At 41.0% G+C, this 13,172-nt stretch overlaps 2 protein-coding genes across 4 annotated transcripts in view; both read left to right on the top strand.

Annotated features, from left to right (window-relative positions):
• Positions 1-733: 733 nt before the first annotated feature.
• ube2wb (ubiquitin conjugating enzyme E2 Wb) lies at positions 734-10,043 on the top strand. The gene is made up of 6 exons (XM_084703454.1): positions 734-864; positions 1,655-1,746; positions 5,210-5,312; positions 6,981-7,136; positions 7,545-7,620; positions 7,788-10,043. Exons 1-6 carry the CDS (start codon positions 832-834, stop codon positions 7,799-7,801), a joined length of 474 nt encoding a protein of 157 aa, XP_084559580.1. The 5' UTR covers positions 734-831; the 3' UTR covers positions 7,802-10,043.
• Positions 10,044-10,863: 820 nt separating this feature from the next.
• The window catches only part of stau2 (staufen double-stranded RNA binding protein 2), a 68,164-nt gene continuing 65,855 nt past the window's right edge, over positions 10,864-13,172 (top strand). For 2 of the 3 annotated variants that reach the window (XM_084703274.1, XM_084703273.1), the window contains exons 1-2: positions 10,865-11,005; positions 12,766-12,973. In XM_084703274.1, coding sequence (XP_084559400.1) covers positions 12,775-12,973 — 199 coding nt within the window. In that variant the 5' untranslated portion in view covers positions 10,865-11,005; positions 12,766-12,774. Of the gene's footprint in view, positions 11,006-12,765; positions 12,974-13,172 lie in introns of all 3 variants that reach the window. The other variant, XR_014766329.1, reaches the window with a different exon arrangement.

The following is a 13,172-nucleotide window of genomic DNA, read 5'->3' as shown; positions in this document are numbered from 1 at the left end:
GTCTTTCAGTCAGTGTTAAACTTAGTCAATTAGGTACACTATGGATCTCACTAGGCAGTAACATTTGGTAAAGCACACCACTCAAGTCCCTTTCTCAGCCTTCTCAGAAATGCAGCTGAGGTCGAAAATGACCCATTTAAGAGTATTTAGCCCATTGCAAGCTAGGATTTTTGCCGACCACCCATCCATGCACATGTTGCTGTAGCCATTGTTAGATTAAAATGGTTTCAGAGGTTGGTAGACTGTCTAATATGATTGTTATATTATTGCTCTTCTCACAATTCTGTACTCTAGAAGTTGTGAGTCTTGCATCAATGCACAGGCATGCAGCCAGACGTTCCTGGCACGGGCCATGTCTGACCTTAAAAGGTAATTTTTTTTGTCACGAGTATCAGTTTTCCAATGCAAGGCCCTGGAGGAGAACAGGTCCAGTATATTTTTTGAAAATATATTACAGTGTGTACTTTTAGACATATGAATTATGACTTCGTTTTTCTCGAGCAAACAAACGTTTTTTTTCTTCTTCCAGGAATCAAATTATGATGGTATAAATACAACATGTTGACAGTTGGTCGGAAGCAAAACCTAGTTTTATAAAGAAAAAAAATCTTTACCATTTAAGCAGCTTGGTAATGACTAAAGTCTACCTACTAATTGCTTGTGTTCATCTTAAACAGTGTAGGCATATCTGGGGCATGTAGAGTACTGGGTCGGACAGTCGCTTTTTTTACTGGACTTGCCGCAATCAACGTACCTTCTAATGTGTTTTGTTTTGTTCTGTCTACACATCCCATGTGACCCATACGTGTAGTTCTGCGTTGCTCTGCTCTGATGCGGGGGGTTTCCATCATGGCGTCGATGCAGGTAAGAATGTTTCTGACAGCGATCGTTTTTTTATTCGTTTATCACACCTGTATTTCGGGTGCCCACATCCGTCAAGGGTTTATAGCGAATTCATATTTCACGTAGGATTATTTCGTTGTGTAAATAAATGCAAAAGTGAGGAATAAACTGCTATTTTAACCATGGCACATCAACACCACCAGAAAAAGCAGAAGGCTAAACAAGCTAGCTAGTAGCTGGATTGCTACTCGCGTCGCGACCTATAGTTACCTGAAGAGAACACACCGACTGTCAGGCTTATCGATATTTCCTGTGATATGTTGAGATTTTGTAATAGTTGACACATATATTCCACCTGTTATTAAAGTTATGGTAGTTGTTAAAACGTATGTTGCTTCTAGCTGGCTTGTATGTAGGCATCGGTCGCTAGCTTGCCTGGTGTCGTGTCGTTGAGGATAATTGCAGGCTACAGAACCACCAAGCTACTAGGCGCTACTCATACTAGCAAAACATCACACCAGTTTTCATTGATGTATTGCTGATTTTATAATTAGATACTAGACTAACTACCTACCAGTGTGTTAAACTTAGTTAGGTCATAGTAAATGAATTCCTTGAGCTCTACTCTTGCTGTCTCCGAGTGGGATTGGGATTCAATAATAGTTTTCATGTAGCCTAGCTCTAGCGGTGTGGCAGTAGCTAAATAATATACTTGTAGCTGTAGGTATGAGGCCATTGGGGAAACTAACTAGTGAGTGAAAGTTCGCTATTGACGATAGCAATGGTGACTAACGGGTGATTTCTCTTACAGAAAAGACTTCAAAAGGAACTATTAGCTCTGCAGAATGATCCACCCCCTGGAATGACGCTAAACGAAAAAAGTGTACAAAACACAATTACACAGTAAGTACTTGAGTCACCGATTGCTTCTTGTTTCATTTTGAGCCTGCGCTCGTCTTGTGTCAATATTCCAATAAAACATTAACTGACATGCAGATGAAACATCCGATTGAAAGACCGTAGGACTAGCAACATTTTCAAGGAAGAATGTGTAACTGTTTAAAACCACATATTCCCACAATTGTGAGAACTACAGTTAGCAGTGTGGTATTTATTGTTTATGGTTTAGAAACACTTAGACAAGACTGCCTGTAAACATGATTGCTGTTTTTGCTATCCAATCGTGTAGATAGGGGGACGAATACTGTAGGGGTTATAACACCGAATTGGAATCTTCAGTCTCCAGGTTGAGCGTCTCTAATGTACAGTGTCACTATTCATCCTCATAAAATATTTAGTTGTTGGCGTGCAAGTGTGAGGGTAGTGTAGCAAAGACAGAGACTGCTGACCTTTCTTGTGTCCCTCCCCCATAGATACTGTTGCTATGTGAGTCAATCTGACAAGCAGTAAGGGAAAAGAAAGATCAGCTTTTACAATATAAGTTTTGACTAATTGTAGTGGTCATTATCATGCAGTCATAACTCCAATGCTGTAGTAATTGGGCCTATTTTGTATTGCTTTGGATAGTCGTACCATTTAGCATTTGGGTTGTTTTTGAATGGTTACTTTTCAATAGTTTAAACGAAGGAATGCCCGTAGGCCAACAGGAAATGTTTGAAGCTTTAGATGGTAAATAGAGAATTCCCGGTGGGCTGCTTCACTTTTGGGCCGGTCAAGGATTTTTTGTTGTTGACATTTGTCACGTTAGTCTATCTTCTCTTAAAGTATGCTGCACGCGTTGCACATTCTGACACTGCAGCCTCTGCATGGGTTGTACCATGCGAGGGAGTTCTCCCCTCCCAAATAGAGTTGGTTGAGTCCATAGCCCGTCTTTTCCTCCAAAAAATCTCAGATAGGCTACCGTTAGCTGGACTGGGCGGCCCTACCGTAAAGATACGCGTCAGGGAGGATGGATGGGAGGAAGAAGCCAGGAGGGGCTGAAAAAGCCAGGTTGAAAAAAAGAAAGGCATTGGAGGAGGATGCTGCCAAATGTGCCAAGCTTACCGATTCATTTTCAAGAGGGCAAACACAAGTGGCAACTGGTATTGAGAGATGTAGGCCTAATGATTAGCATTAGCAACGTAATTGTGTGGCGGCCTGGGGAAACCCTTCACATGGTGAAAATGTGACTTTGTGGGTGGTATACATCTTTGGAATCTACAAACCATCTTGAACACGAATGTGTTGAAATCACTCAGATATCTTTATCACAACTGAAGTTACATGATTTTAAAGTTGACCTGTGTCAAAAAGTGATTAGGGAGAAAACTGCATTCGAAGATTCCACTCCGTTTCATTCTAATTCTATTGAGATGCATGAGGGAAACACCAACACTCAACTTGACTGTTTCAAACAGATTGTCAATCTGTTTACATTAATAACTTCTCAGAAAGGTATTAAGTCTAACAGCCTGACTTCATTGATCAGTTGTTTAGGGCTGCTGCAGCACTCAAAAGAGCAGGCAAACTGAACATGTGATTTGACATGGCTTGAAACTCTTGTTAGCTAAGTAAAAAAGTTGAAATAAACTGTTTTTCACAAGAAATCATTTACTTTTTGCACATTACCATTAAGCTTAGGGTGTTAACTATACAAAACATAAACAAATCTCAATTTTGACAGAAAACAGATTTTTGATATTTTTTGGCTGCGGTCGTGACATCAGGTTCTTGCAGACCGGCACACAATTATTTGGCTTATATCATTGTAGCGTTGTCAACTTATTCGCAAGCAAGATATTAAACTACATTTAAATATTAGCCTTTTGTTATACAAAAAAGTGGGCCAGTCTTGGGCCTAAAAGTTAAATATTAAATGTAATTAAAATGTAAGCCTTTTTGTATCACCCAATATATGATACAAAAAAAAATTAGGCTGGTTTTGGGCCTGAAACTCCCGGGTTGAAAAGTTGCCCAACTCCGTGAGGAGTCAGATGGCTGAGTGGTGATGGAGTCGTGCTAGTAATCAGAACGTTGCCGGATCGATTCCCCGCCGTGCAAAATGACGTTGTGTCCTTGGGCAAGGCACTTCACCCTACTTCCCTCGGGGGGAATGTCCCTGTACTTACTGTAAGTCGCTCTGGATAAGAGCGTCTGCTAAATGACTAAGTGTAAAATGTAATGTAACTCCGGCCCTGGTTGATAGCTAAACCCAGTTTGACAGCCACTACGTAAGAAACTCTGTTCTGGTTTCTAAAAGTACCCACTGTGCCAATGAAAACACCACATGTGTCTTTGGAATGACTTGTTTAGCTGGCTTATATTTTTGGTGCATTCTGATTTCAGGATTGGTGTGGGCGTGTCTGTCACTGCAACTATAGTGTAGAAATATTTGGCGTGCCTGACACCTGTCATGGTTAATAACACTGTATTTTAACTATTTGTGTTGGCATACATAGCATTCATTGTGTTCTTCCTCTTGTTATTGTGCTCAGGTAGTCAGCTTCCTTCAAAAGTACATTCTGACGCGTAAGCCATAAATTGTTTTAGAAGAAACCCAAGTCGAGGCTAAAGCTCACCTCAGACAGTGCTGCTAAACATGGAGGTAGTCCAGTGGTCCTTTGTTTTAGTTAGCAGAGTTCTATGTGTTTGGGAGGTTTGTTCTTGTGCTTTACACCAGGGTGTCTGTCTTCACGCTAAGTTTATGATGGAAGCTAGGTCAGGCCCAGACAGCGTCACCAGAGCACTTTGATATGCATAACCGTCAACATCATTGTTAAAATGTGGTTCTATTTAGTTTTGTCATTTGAAATCCTACCTCAATATTACTAACTTGAGCTCTTATAGAAGTAAATAGGCCTACCTCATATCAAGAAATAACCAAAACTAACCATTATGTAATAGAATCCTTTTGAAACAAGATATAGCCTAATGTATGGCATAACCACATTTTGGGGAAAATGTGAGGCATTTCCTGGGATTGGGTGAGCAGTTTTGAAAACCCTGAGCTAAACCAGAGGTCATGGAGCACATCTATTCCCTGACTAGGTGACTTTTATGTAACGTGTCAGGGTAACATTAACAGCTTTATCACAGGACCTCACTGGGTCACTATCAGAATGCCTCGTCAATTGGTGGCTTATCCTGTGGTGTTATACCTCGATTACAGAGGGACTATTTGTGCTAGGCATATCTGACCCATCTTCACAGGGCTGTTCACAATGATGGCCCAGACTGGGGCTTGAGAGGAGTAGTCAGATGCCTCAGTTTCTTTCACAAACCAGGGCGTACACACACTTGCATGTGCCCCCACATCCAAGCGTGCATACACACAAGCACATACTTTGTTAGATCTATCATGGAAGTTAAACATCATCATGAATGACGGGTGATGATGTCATCCACACTGTGGTCTGTTCCGTTTCAGGTGGATTGTTGATATGGAAGGAGCCTCGGGCACACTCTACGAAGGAGAGAAATTTCAACTGCTTTTCAAATTCAGTAGTCGATATCCTTTTGATTCACCTCAGGTAAGTCGAGCAGTATCGTGTGCATGGATCCAGTAGGCAATGACAGGATGTAGCCTTGTGCATGTTGCTTGGTAACAGTTCTTTTATCAAACTGTCATATGAGGGGGAGAGGCGGGTACTATCCTATTCTTACAGATGGACAGGCTTGTTATGTCTTGTGCTGTAAAGAAAGAATGTGTGTAGGTGTTGGCTAGAGGTCATAAGAACTGCCTGTAGGCTATTGTTTCCATGGCTGCGTCATTGTCACTGTAGGTTGTTGCACCTTTGTTGTCAAAGCTCAGTGTTATTTTATAGTGACAGGTGCTTGATACTGCGTACAATCTGTCACCGTATTTTGTTGACAACATAAAAAAAAACGGTTTGGACCTTTTGACTTCTGATTCTGGGTAGGCTGCAGTGCCATCTGTGCCTGGTTGCTACCCCAATAGGCAGGGCGCAGTGGGACCTGTGGCTGGTAATGGGATCATGGTACACCAGCTCAGAGAAGCCATTCCGGCCGGACGGAAACCAATGGAGAGCCTCTGGGCTGGGCCATGTTTGAGGGGATTAGCTTAACTCTCAAATCTTATTTGATATATCAGCAGCCTGGCAACCTATAAATAGAGGTTGGTTGGTGCTGAGAAAATGAGATTCGATAGGCTACTTAAACCCCACCTCTGCTGTCGTGATGTGGGGTCTGTGGTACTGAGAATGGATCGACTGTGCCTATTTATGGTAGAGTTTAGATGAAGATGACCTCCCAATTGTACCACTTTGCTTCAGGGCCTCTCTTGGGCACTAGAGCCTTTTTTTTCCTTTCAAGAAGTGAGAGCATATCCTGCTAGGAGTACATTAGCCATGTAGCAGTGACCTCTGGCCTGTTCTTCATGTTAAAGCGAGAACTAGATTTGCCCTGCTGTTTTTATCCGTTCTGATGAGGTGTGGCGTTTTCTCCCAGAATCTCTTGTCTCTTGTTAACTATGTGTTGCCTCTCTGTCCTCTCTTACCCTCTCTTACTCACCCCATTCTAATACCCCCCACCCCATGTCTTTCATGAAAGGTCCTTTCCATATCTTGGCTTTGCCCTTTTTGTTTCCTGCCTTTCCCTTCTAAAAGTTATCCTGAACATCATCCTACCCTGCCGCTTCCTTTTACATGTTTTTCTTTCAATTCTATTTACTCTTTTATAACTCGTCTTATTCATTTCTCTGCCGTCTTAACCCTGGTCATATTCGAACCCCCCCCCCCTTTTTATTTTTTTATTTTTTACATCTGCTATCCCTCATCCTCTCACTATACTCCCCTTTTCAACTCTTATCTGCGCCCCCCCCCCCAACATGCCCCCCCCCTTTCCTAATCCCACAGCCTCATGTCGCTGTAGAGAGCTAAGCCTAGGCTTATACAGCAAGTCTCATTATTTTCTGCTATTAATGCGAAAATCTGAACTCATTCCAGACGACTACTCTCCCAATTCAGATCTCTGACTGCCCCCCCCTCTCCCCACCCCCACCTCCATGTAAAATCTAGAAAAGGTTATTTCTACCAAATTGGGGTCAATTCTTAAGCCAGCAGGAGGATGCAAGGATCAAGGTCGACAGGACTCAAATGGGAGGTCATCGATTGACCGATAACATTTCATACAAAACATTGAATTGACCGTGGTTTTTTGTTTATGTTTTTTAATTTCAGGTAATGTTCACGGGGGAGAATATACCTGTCCACCCTCATGTATATAGCAACGGTCACATCTGCCTATCCATTCTAACAGAAGACTGGTCGCCGGCACTGTCAGTGCAATCAGTCTGTCTTAGCATTATCAGCATGCTGTCCAGCTGCAAAGAAAAGGTAAGTGGAAGGTAATGGGCCCTGGAATGGAGTCTTACGGCACCTCCGTTATGTTGCTGGTTTAGAAATGTAGCATTGGTATTGACTGTGAAGAATGGACAGAATGAAAAATTGAAAACATGAAGGTTCTCTGATAGTCCTCTCTGTTTCTACCCATTTTAAATTAGATGAATCCGACTTATCAACTGATTTCTCTCTCTCTCTCTGTCTCTCTCGCTCTCTGTGTCTCTCTCTCTGTGTCTCTCTGTGTCTCTCTCTCTGTGTCTCTATCTCTGTCTGTCTCTCTCTTGGATGTGTCAGCTCGCTAGATCCCCCTGCTGTTCAAATAGGAATCACAGGCAACATTTAGGGATGATTCAAAATGTGATGTAAATGAAACTGCAGTAATAACACACTCTCTTTCAACAGAGACGGCCCCCTGATAACTCATTTTACGTAAGAACGTGCAACAAAAATCCAAAGAAGACAAAATGGTGGTATCATGGTGTGTATTATTTAAATTCTCTGTCTTTTTTTAAATTAGAGGACAGACATCAGGTTCATTCATTATGTAAACAAAGCTGTACACATTGCCTTGATGAATTAAGTAAAGAAGGGCACTGGTAGTGTTCCGTGTTCTGAATTCTTTTTCCCCTCTGACTCCTTCCACAGATGATACCTGCTAATGTATAAACTTTGTAACAGCCCTAGGAGACAGAAGTCCTACTGACCTACATGAAGCACTTTTTAATCATTCAGTCTTTGAACTCTGACCTTAGACTGGAAAAATGGACACCATGCGCTGGAGACTTGACTGCATTTCCCCGTGGGCAGTTGGATGCATGTTTTAGCCGGTTGTAATATACAATATAAGAAAATAAAGGAACGTTATATGCACCCAACATGGATTGTTTTGACAACAGGTAGTTATGCAGCAAGCAAGATGGTTTTGTAGTGAGATTATTATATTTCTTGTTTCAAGATTAACTTGTCTATTTTAATTTTTTAGTTTTTATGGGTACATTTTAAGGTCCTTGTGTATTGTGCAATAATAACAATGATGGATGCATGCTTGGGCCTGCAAAGAGATATCCAAATCTAATCATCTGTCTGGAAGGAATCTGAGTTTTCACCAGTTAATTTCCCTATGTATTGTCTGAAATTACATGCACTGTGAAAAGAAATCTAGAGGCACAACTTAATGTTATTCCAAACAGGCTGTTGTACTGTAATCTACCCACCATTTTAGTTTTCAGGTGACAGGGTTTTGAAATGGCTTTTACGTCGCTAACCTTTGATTCAGAAATTATATTCTCTTACCTCTCATCTTCCAAGGACAGGCCAAACTGCAGTTGGTTGACAGAATGTTGGTACTGATAAGGTTAAAAATACAAGCAATGGCAAACCTATCAATTAGCTTATTAGCTTCATGTACCTCTCTTTAGTGGCCTGAACTCAAGTCATGTCCAGTCCAAGCCCCAGATGTGTAACAGCATCACTTCCATGTAACGAATGTCTGTAAGAGAACTTAGTTGTGTGATCCATTTTTATTTGTATCGTACTTTTTTTTCTTTTTTTTTTTTTTAGATTGCTTTAATCTTCAAAATGTCTGATTTTAAATATTGTACCTTTTTCAAGTCGCTAATATTTGAAAATGGGTATACGTTTGATGGGATAGCTTGTGTATTTATGTGTTATTTAATTTAAAATCTCTATTTTGATCTCCAGCACAGTGGTAAAGGGTGACAGGTGTCTGTATAGAAATCTGCAAGGCAAGAGAGACTCCCCTGGTCAGAGTTTTGGCTCAGGTACTTTTTTCAATAAGAGATCACCTCTTAAAAAAAGATTCCTATCAGATATTTTGCATTTACCTATATTTTCACCAAAAGAGACTGTTACTTTGTGAAATTATAACATGTCTAAAACTATTGTAAATAAGTCTTTACATTTTGAAATGTTATGACCGATGTTAGCAGTGGGTGCAGTTTCTTTACATTATAGGGGAAGGACTAGAAGAGGGCTTTTTTTTCATTCAAAGTTTCTCTGCATTTTTTCATTTTAGAAATTGTACAGTCAATTAATCAAAAACACAACTACTCTCGGTCGAAGGTTTAGTAGTTTTAACTGTAGGGGTGCATGCAAATTTAAACCCATCGTATTCTTATTAGCACCAAACCAGGCAACAACCATAGTAAATATCCCACGTCTATAATCAGTTTAATTGGATGGATCAGCAGCAAGTGCCACCTGCTGGAGGACAGACAGATAGGTGTTGTATCTGACAGTAATCACTCCATTCCTATAGATAGGTTTCCTGTCGCCATTCATTCAGAAAAAATACTTGAATTTCCCATTCTGGGTTATTTTTTGTGTGTGTTTTTTTTTTTTTTTTTTGCTTTAATGTCCATGGGTCTGAGTCTTGACTGAATCTGAGTGAATGACGGTATAGAGATTACCACGGCACACTGGTATCTAGGAACTATATTAAAAACATAAAGATGTCTATCTACCTTTTTGTGTATTACACTGTAGTGGTTCTGCTGTTGTTTTATGCCGAGAACTGACTGCAGGACTGAATCGATTTTGTAAATTCAGTCACAATGGCATTAGTGTGTGAACAACAAGCCTTCATCCAGTGACAGCAGGCAAGTTGAATTTTTAAAAACCTTGGAGTGAATACAATCTAAAAGAGGATTTGGATGGCTTTTACCTGTTTATTTTTCTTTTCTTCTTTGGTTTAGGCTTTGTAAAATTTCTCAATGTGGTTTGAATTCTTAGCTTGCAGGTTGTTGTGAGTGATAAACACTAATGGGGTGTTATTATTTATATTTTGAGAATTTGTTTTTTGGGATGTGCAAGCTCCATGTAAGAGGTGCCTGTTCATTTTCATAATCAATAATTAAAGCAGAGATTCACTTTTAATTCAAACTTGTGTTGCATGTGTTGTTGTTGTCATTCCATTAATTGTATTTAATTTGATTTATTGTAAATGACAGATACATACACGCATGGAGTTTATTATGTTTTACAGTGGTTTCAGACTTTAGGAGACAACGCCTATATAAAGCTTACATTTGAGCAATTGCGAGTGAGAAGACTGTAGTGCCATCTAGTGGTGGTGCCTTGTAAAAAAGATGAGAAAAAACAGTGCAAGCAGATTTGTTGGTGTCATGGTTGATTGTAAGCAAGGGTTTGTCAACTAATTTATAACCCCAGTCCGACTTGTATAGTAGTATTAGTAGTAGTATTGAATGGCATCCTGGGCAAACATGTGAACCACTTTCTGTGAAACGGATTTGCAGTGACAGTAAGGTACTAAAGTGGATGCCCAGGACTGTTTAATGGATACTGCATCCAATGAAGCCGAAGTACTTGGTTATAGACCACCAGTTAGACGCTGAAAAAACGCTAGGTCCACTACATCATTCAGTTTATTCAGACATGGTATTCATATGTGATCATTGAAATACTTATTACAGGAACATTACATACATAAATACATACATTATCATATATTGCGATCAAATTATATGAGATGTACTTTTAGAGTAATATTACAAGAGTTCATAAGAAAGCGTCGAACTTGACAACAATCTTCATGCACAGCTGTAGCTCTCAGGAAGCAAAGTGAGACTGAACCATTCTTTGCAAGCGCGGGTGTTGTTGATAATTCTACTAAGCAATTAACAGCTCTTACATAGAGCTTGTATTTTGTCCCTTTATTAATAAAATGTCTTAGTCAGACTCACCTGCATTTTCTATTGTTTGACGTTTTGGAAGTGAAATGTAAATTTCACCCGAATTACAGTGTGGTTTGTTCCTGCTTCCATCAGTTCTCTTTAGTGTTTGCCAATGTTGGAGGTGTAACTGGGGTCTGGCCCTGGACAAAGGTACAGAAAAACGAAGACGTATGAGTGAATCTTTTGTCCGAGAGCATGACGATTGTGTAATGAGATGACACATGTACATGTTTATTGTAGTGGTGAATATTAGCGCTCCGGACTCGCGTTTGCAATATGGGATGCTAACTGGGGGGGTGTTTGTCCGATCAGCCATGATGCCTGCCTGCACATTCATGCCGAGTTTTAAACGGGGGTTTTGCCACAATATAACCGCTTTAACGGGCTAATGCAGTTAAAATGGCGATAAATGTTTGCCATTTGTTATTGGCAGTGTGTACGTATGCCCCCGTTTGTATCCTTATGACCTGTCATGTGTTGTTTTGGTGCAGTCGGTGGCCGTGTCACTTGAGGCAACTGCCATCTAGCTACTGTAGCTAGCTCTAGCTAGCTACCTAGCTAGCTAGCCTGGATGGTGTTGCGCTGTGTCTGCTGACTGTCCAGCCAGGCAGACACCAGCCAGCTACCTTCTAGCTGCCCTACTAGCTTGCTAGCTAGCTTGTTGACCAGTGCTTCGCAGTCTCACAACATGAATGCTATTATGATTTATGCATGCTGTTCTGCTGGTGTTAAATACCTTTTTTAATTAATAAAAGACATTCGAGTTTTTCAGTCAGATGAAGGATCAGTTTATGCATCAAAGGGCTTTTTAGTCTCGAGCTAGCTAACTAGAAGACCTTAGTCGGTATTGTATTAATGAACGGAAGTGCTTGTGCACCTGGACAGAGGATTTCTGAAATGGGATATATCTGCAAATACAAACTTTGCAATCGGTATCCAATGCATCAAGCTCTATATTGGTTATGGACGTGTTTGCTTCAATACAACTTGTATGTTAAGGAGACATCCGGGACAGAAATAAGGAATGGTCGAGTCCATTTGACGATACCAGCTCCTACGAAACTAGCCAGCTACTTATAAACTCAGTGTTATAATTTGCTCAAACCAGCAATCAACCAGATATGATAAGGCTTGTGTCATGCGAAGTCTCGGCCTTTTAATGCAGAACCACGGCAGAATCAATGCATTGCCTATGTTCAGGGATTGTTTAAAGGTTTGTACAGAACGTGTATAATGTTATGGTGTACCTTTAACTTTCTATTTATTTGTAAGGATATTATGACACATCCAGTTATACAAAACATATCTTATTTGCTTACACCCTCCAATTCTACTCAAATGCAGCCAATTTTTCAGATGGGGAAGTCCTATTCAGGACCCATCCAAAGGGTTGAGGTGGCTCCCCTCTGTAGCAGACATTTCTGTCACTGGCTCTGCATGGAACAGCTATTGTTGGGCTGTTGGATGCCATAGAGCTTAACAGTAGGGACATTAGCAAAAGTTCATTGTCTAGGTGCATTAACTGCCAAAAGATGAGAATGTGAGATATGAACATATTTCATCCCGATGCTGTTGACATGATCAGCCCCTGCTTACTTCGGTGTTGTCATGGATTAAGGGAAAGGTTTTTGAGTCTACAAATTAAAATGGAATTGGAAATGTGGTCCTGAATTGCACAGATTCATTTATTGACAAATGATGTTCCGGGCCGGTGCCTTGTCCAAATTCCTAGAAACTGTAAACTATCCGAAACATAACACTCAGGGCTAGGCTTCAGGCTATTTGTTTTAAACTGGGCATTCTCATGGATACAGTCCTCTCTTTTGTCATCTTATGCCCAGTGTGATAGCCTGTATGTTTCCCCCATTGTTGGGTAATCTATTGTATATCCTCTCCTTGTTGCATTCCAGGTATAGAGCATGGCTCAAGTGATATTGCAGACCTCAGCGCCCCTGGCTGGTCCTGGCCTCTCCCCCGTCGTGTCCCCTGTAGCCATGGCCAGCCCAGGAGCCCTGGGTCTGCAGCCCTCTGTGAACGGCACAGGCCCCGCTCCCACGCCCGGCTGCCCTGCTCCTTCAGCTGGGTATGGGGACGCCCCTGTGTCTGCCAGCCCACCAGGTATCGGCCAACTCATTACACCAACATTTAACATTTACATTTAGTCATTTAGCAAACATTCTTATCCAGAGCGACTTACAGTAAGTACAGGGACATTCCCCCCGAGTTAAGTAGGGTGAAGTGCCTTTCCCAAGGACACAACATAATTTTGCGCGTCCGGGAATCGAACTGGCAACCTTCAGATTACTAGCCTGATCCC

This window comes from Hypomesus nipponensis, chromosome 8 (assembly GCF_054491055.1).
Source record: "Hypomesus nipponensis isolate SF chromosome 8, ASM5449105v1, whole genome shotgun sequence".
Lineage (NCBI taxonomy): Eukaryota > Metazoa > Chordata > Actinopteri > Osmeriformes > Osmeridae > Hypomesus > Hypomesus nipponensis.
Note: the sequence above shows the minus strand (reverse complement) of the source record. Positions and strands in the feature narration are given on the sequence as shown.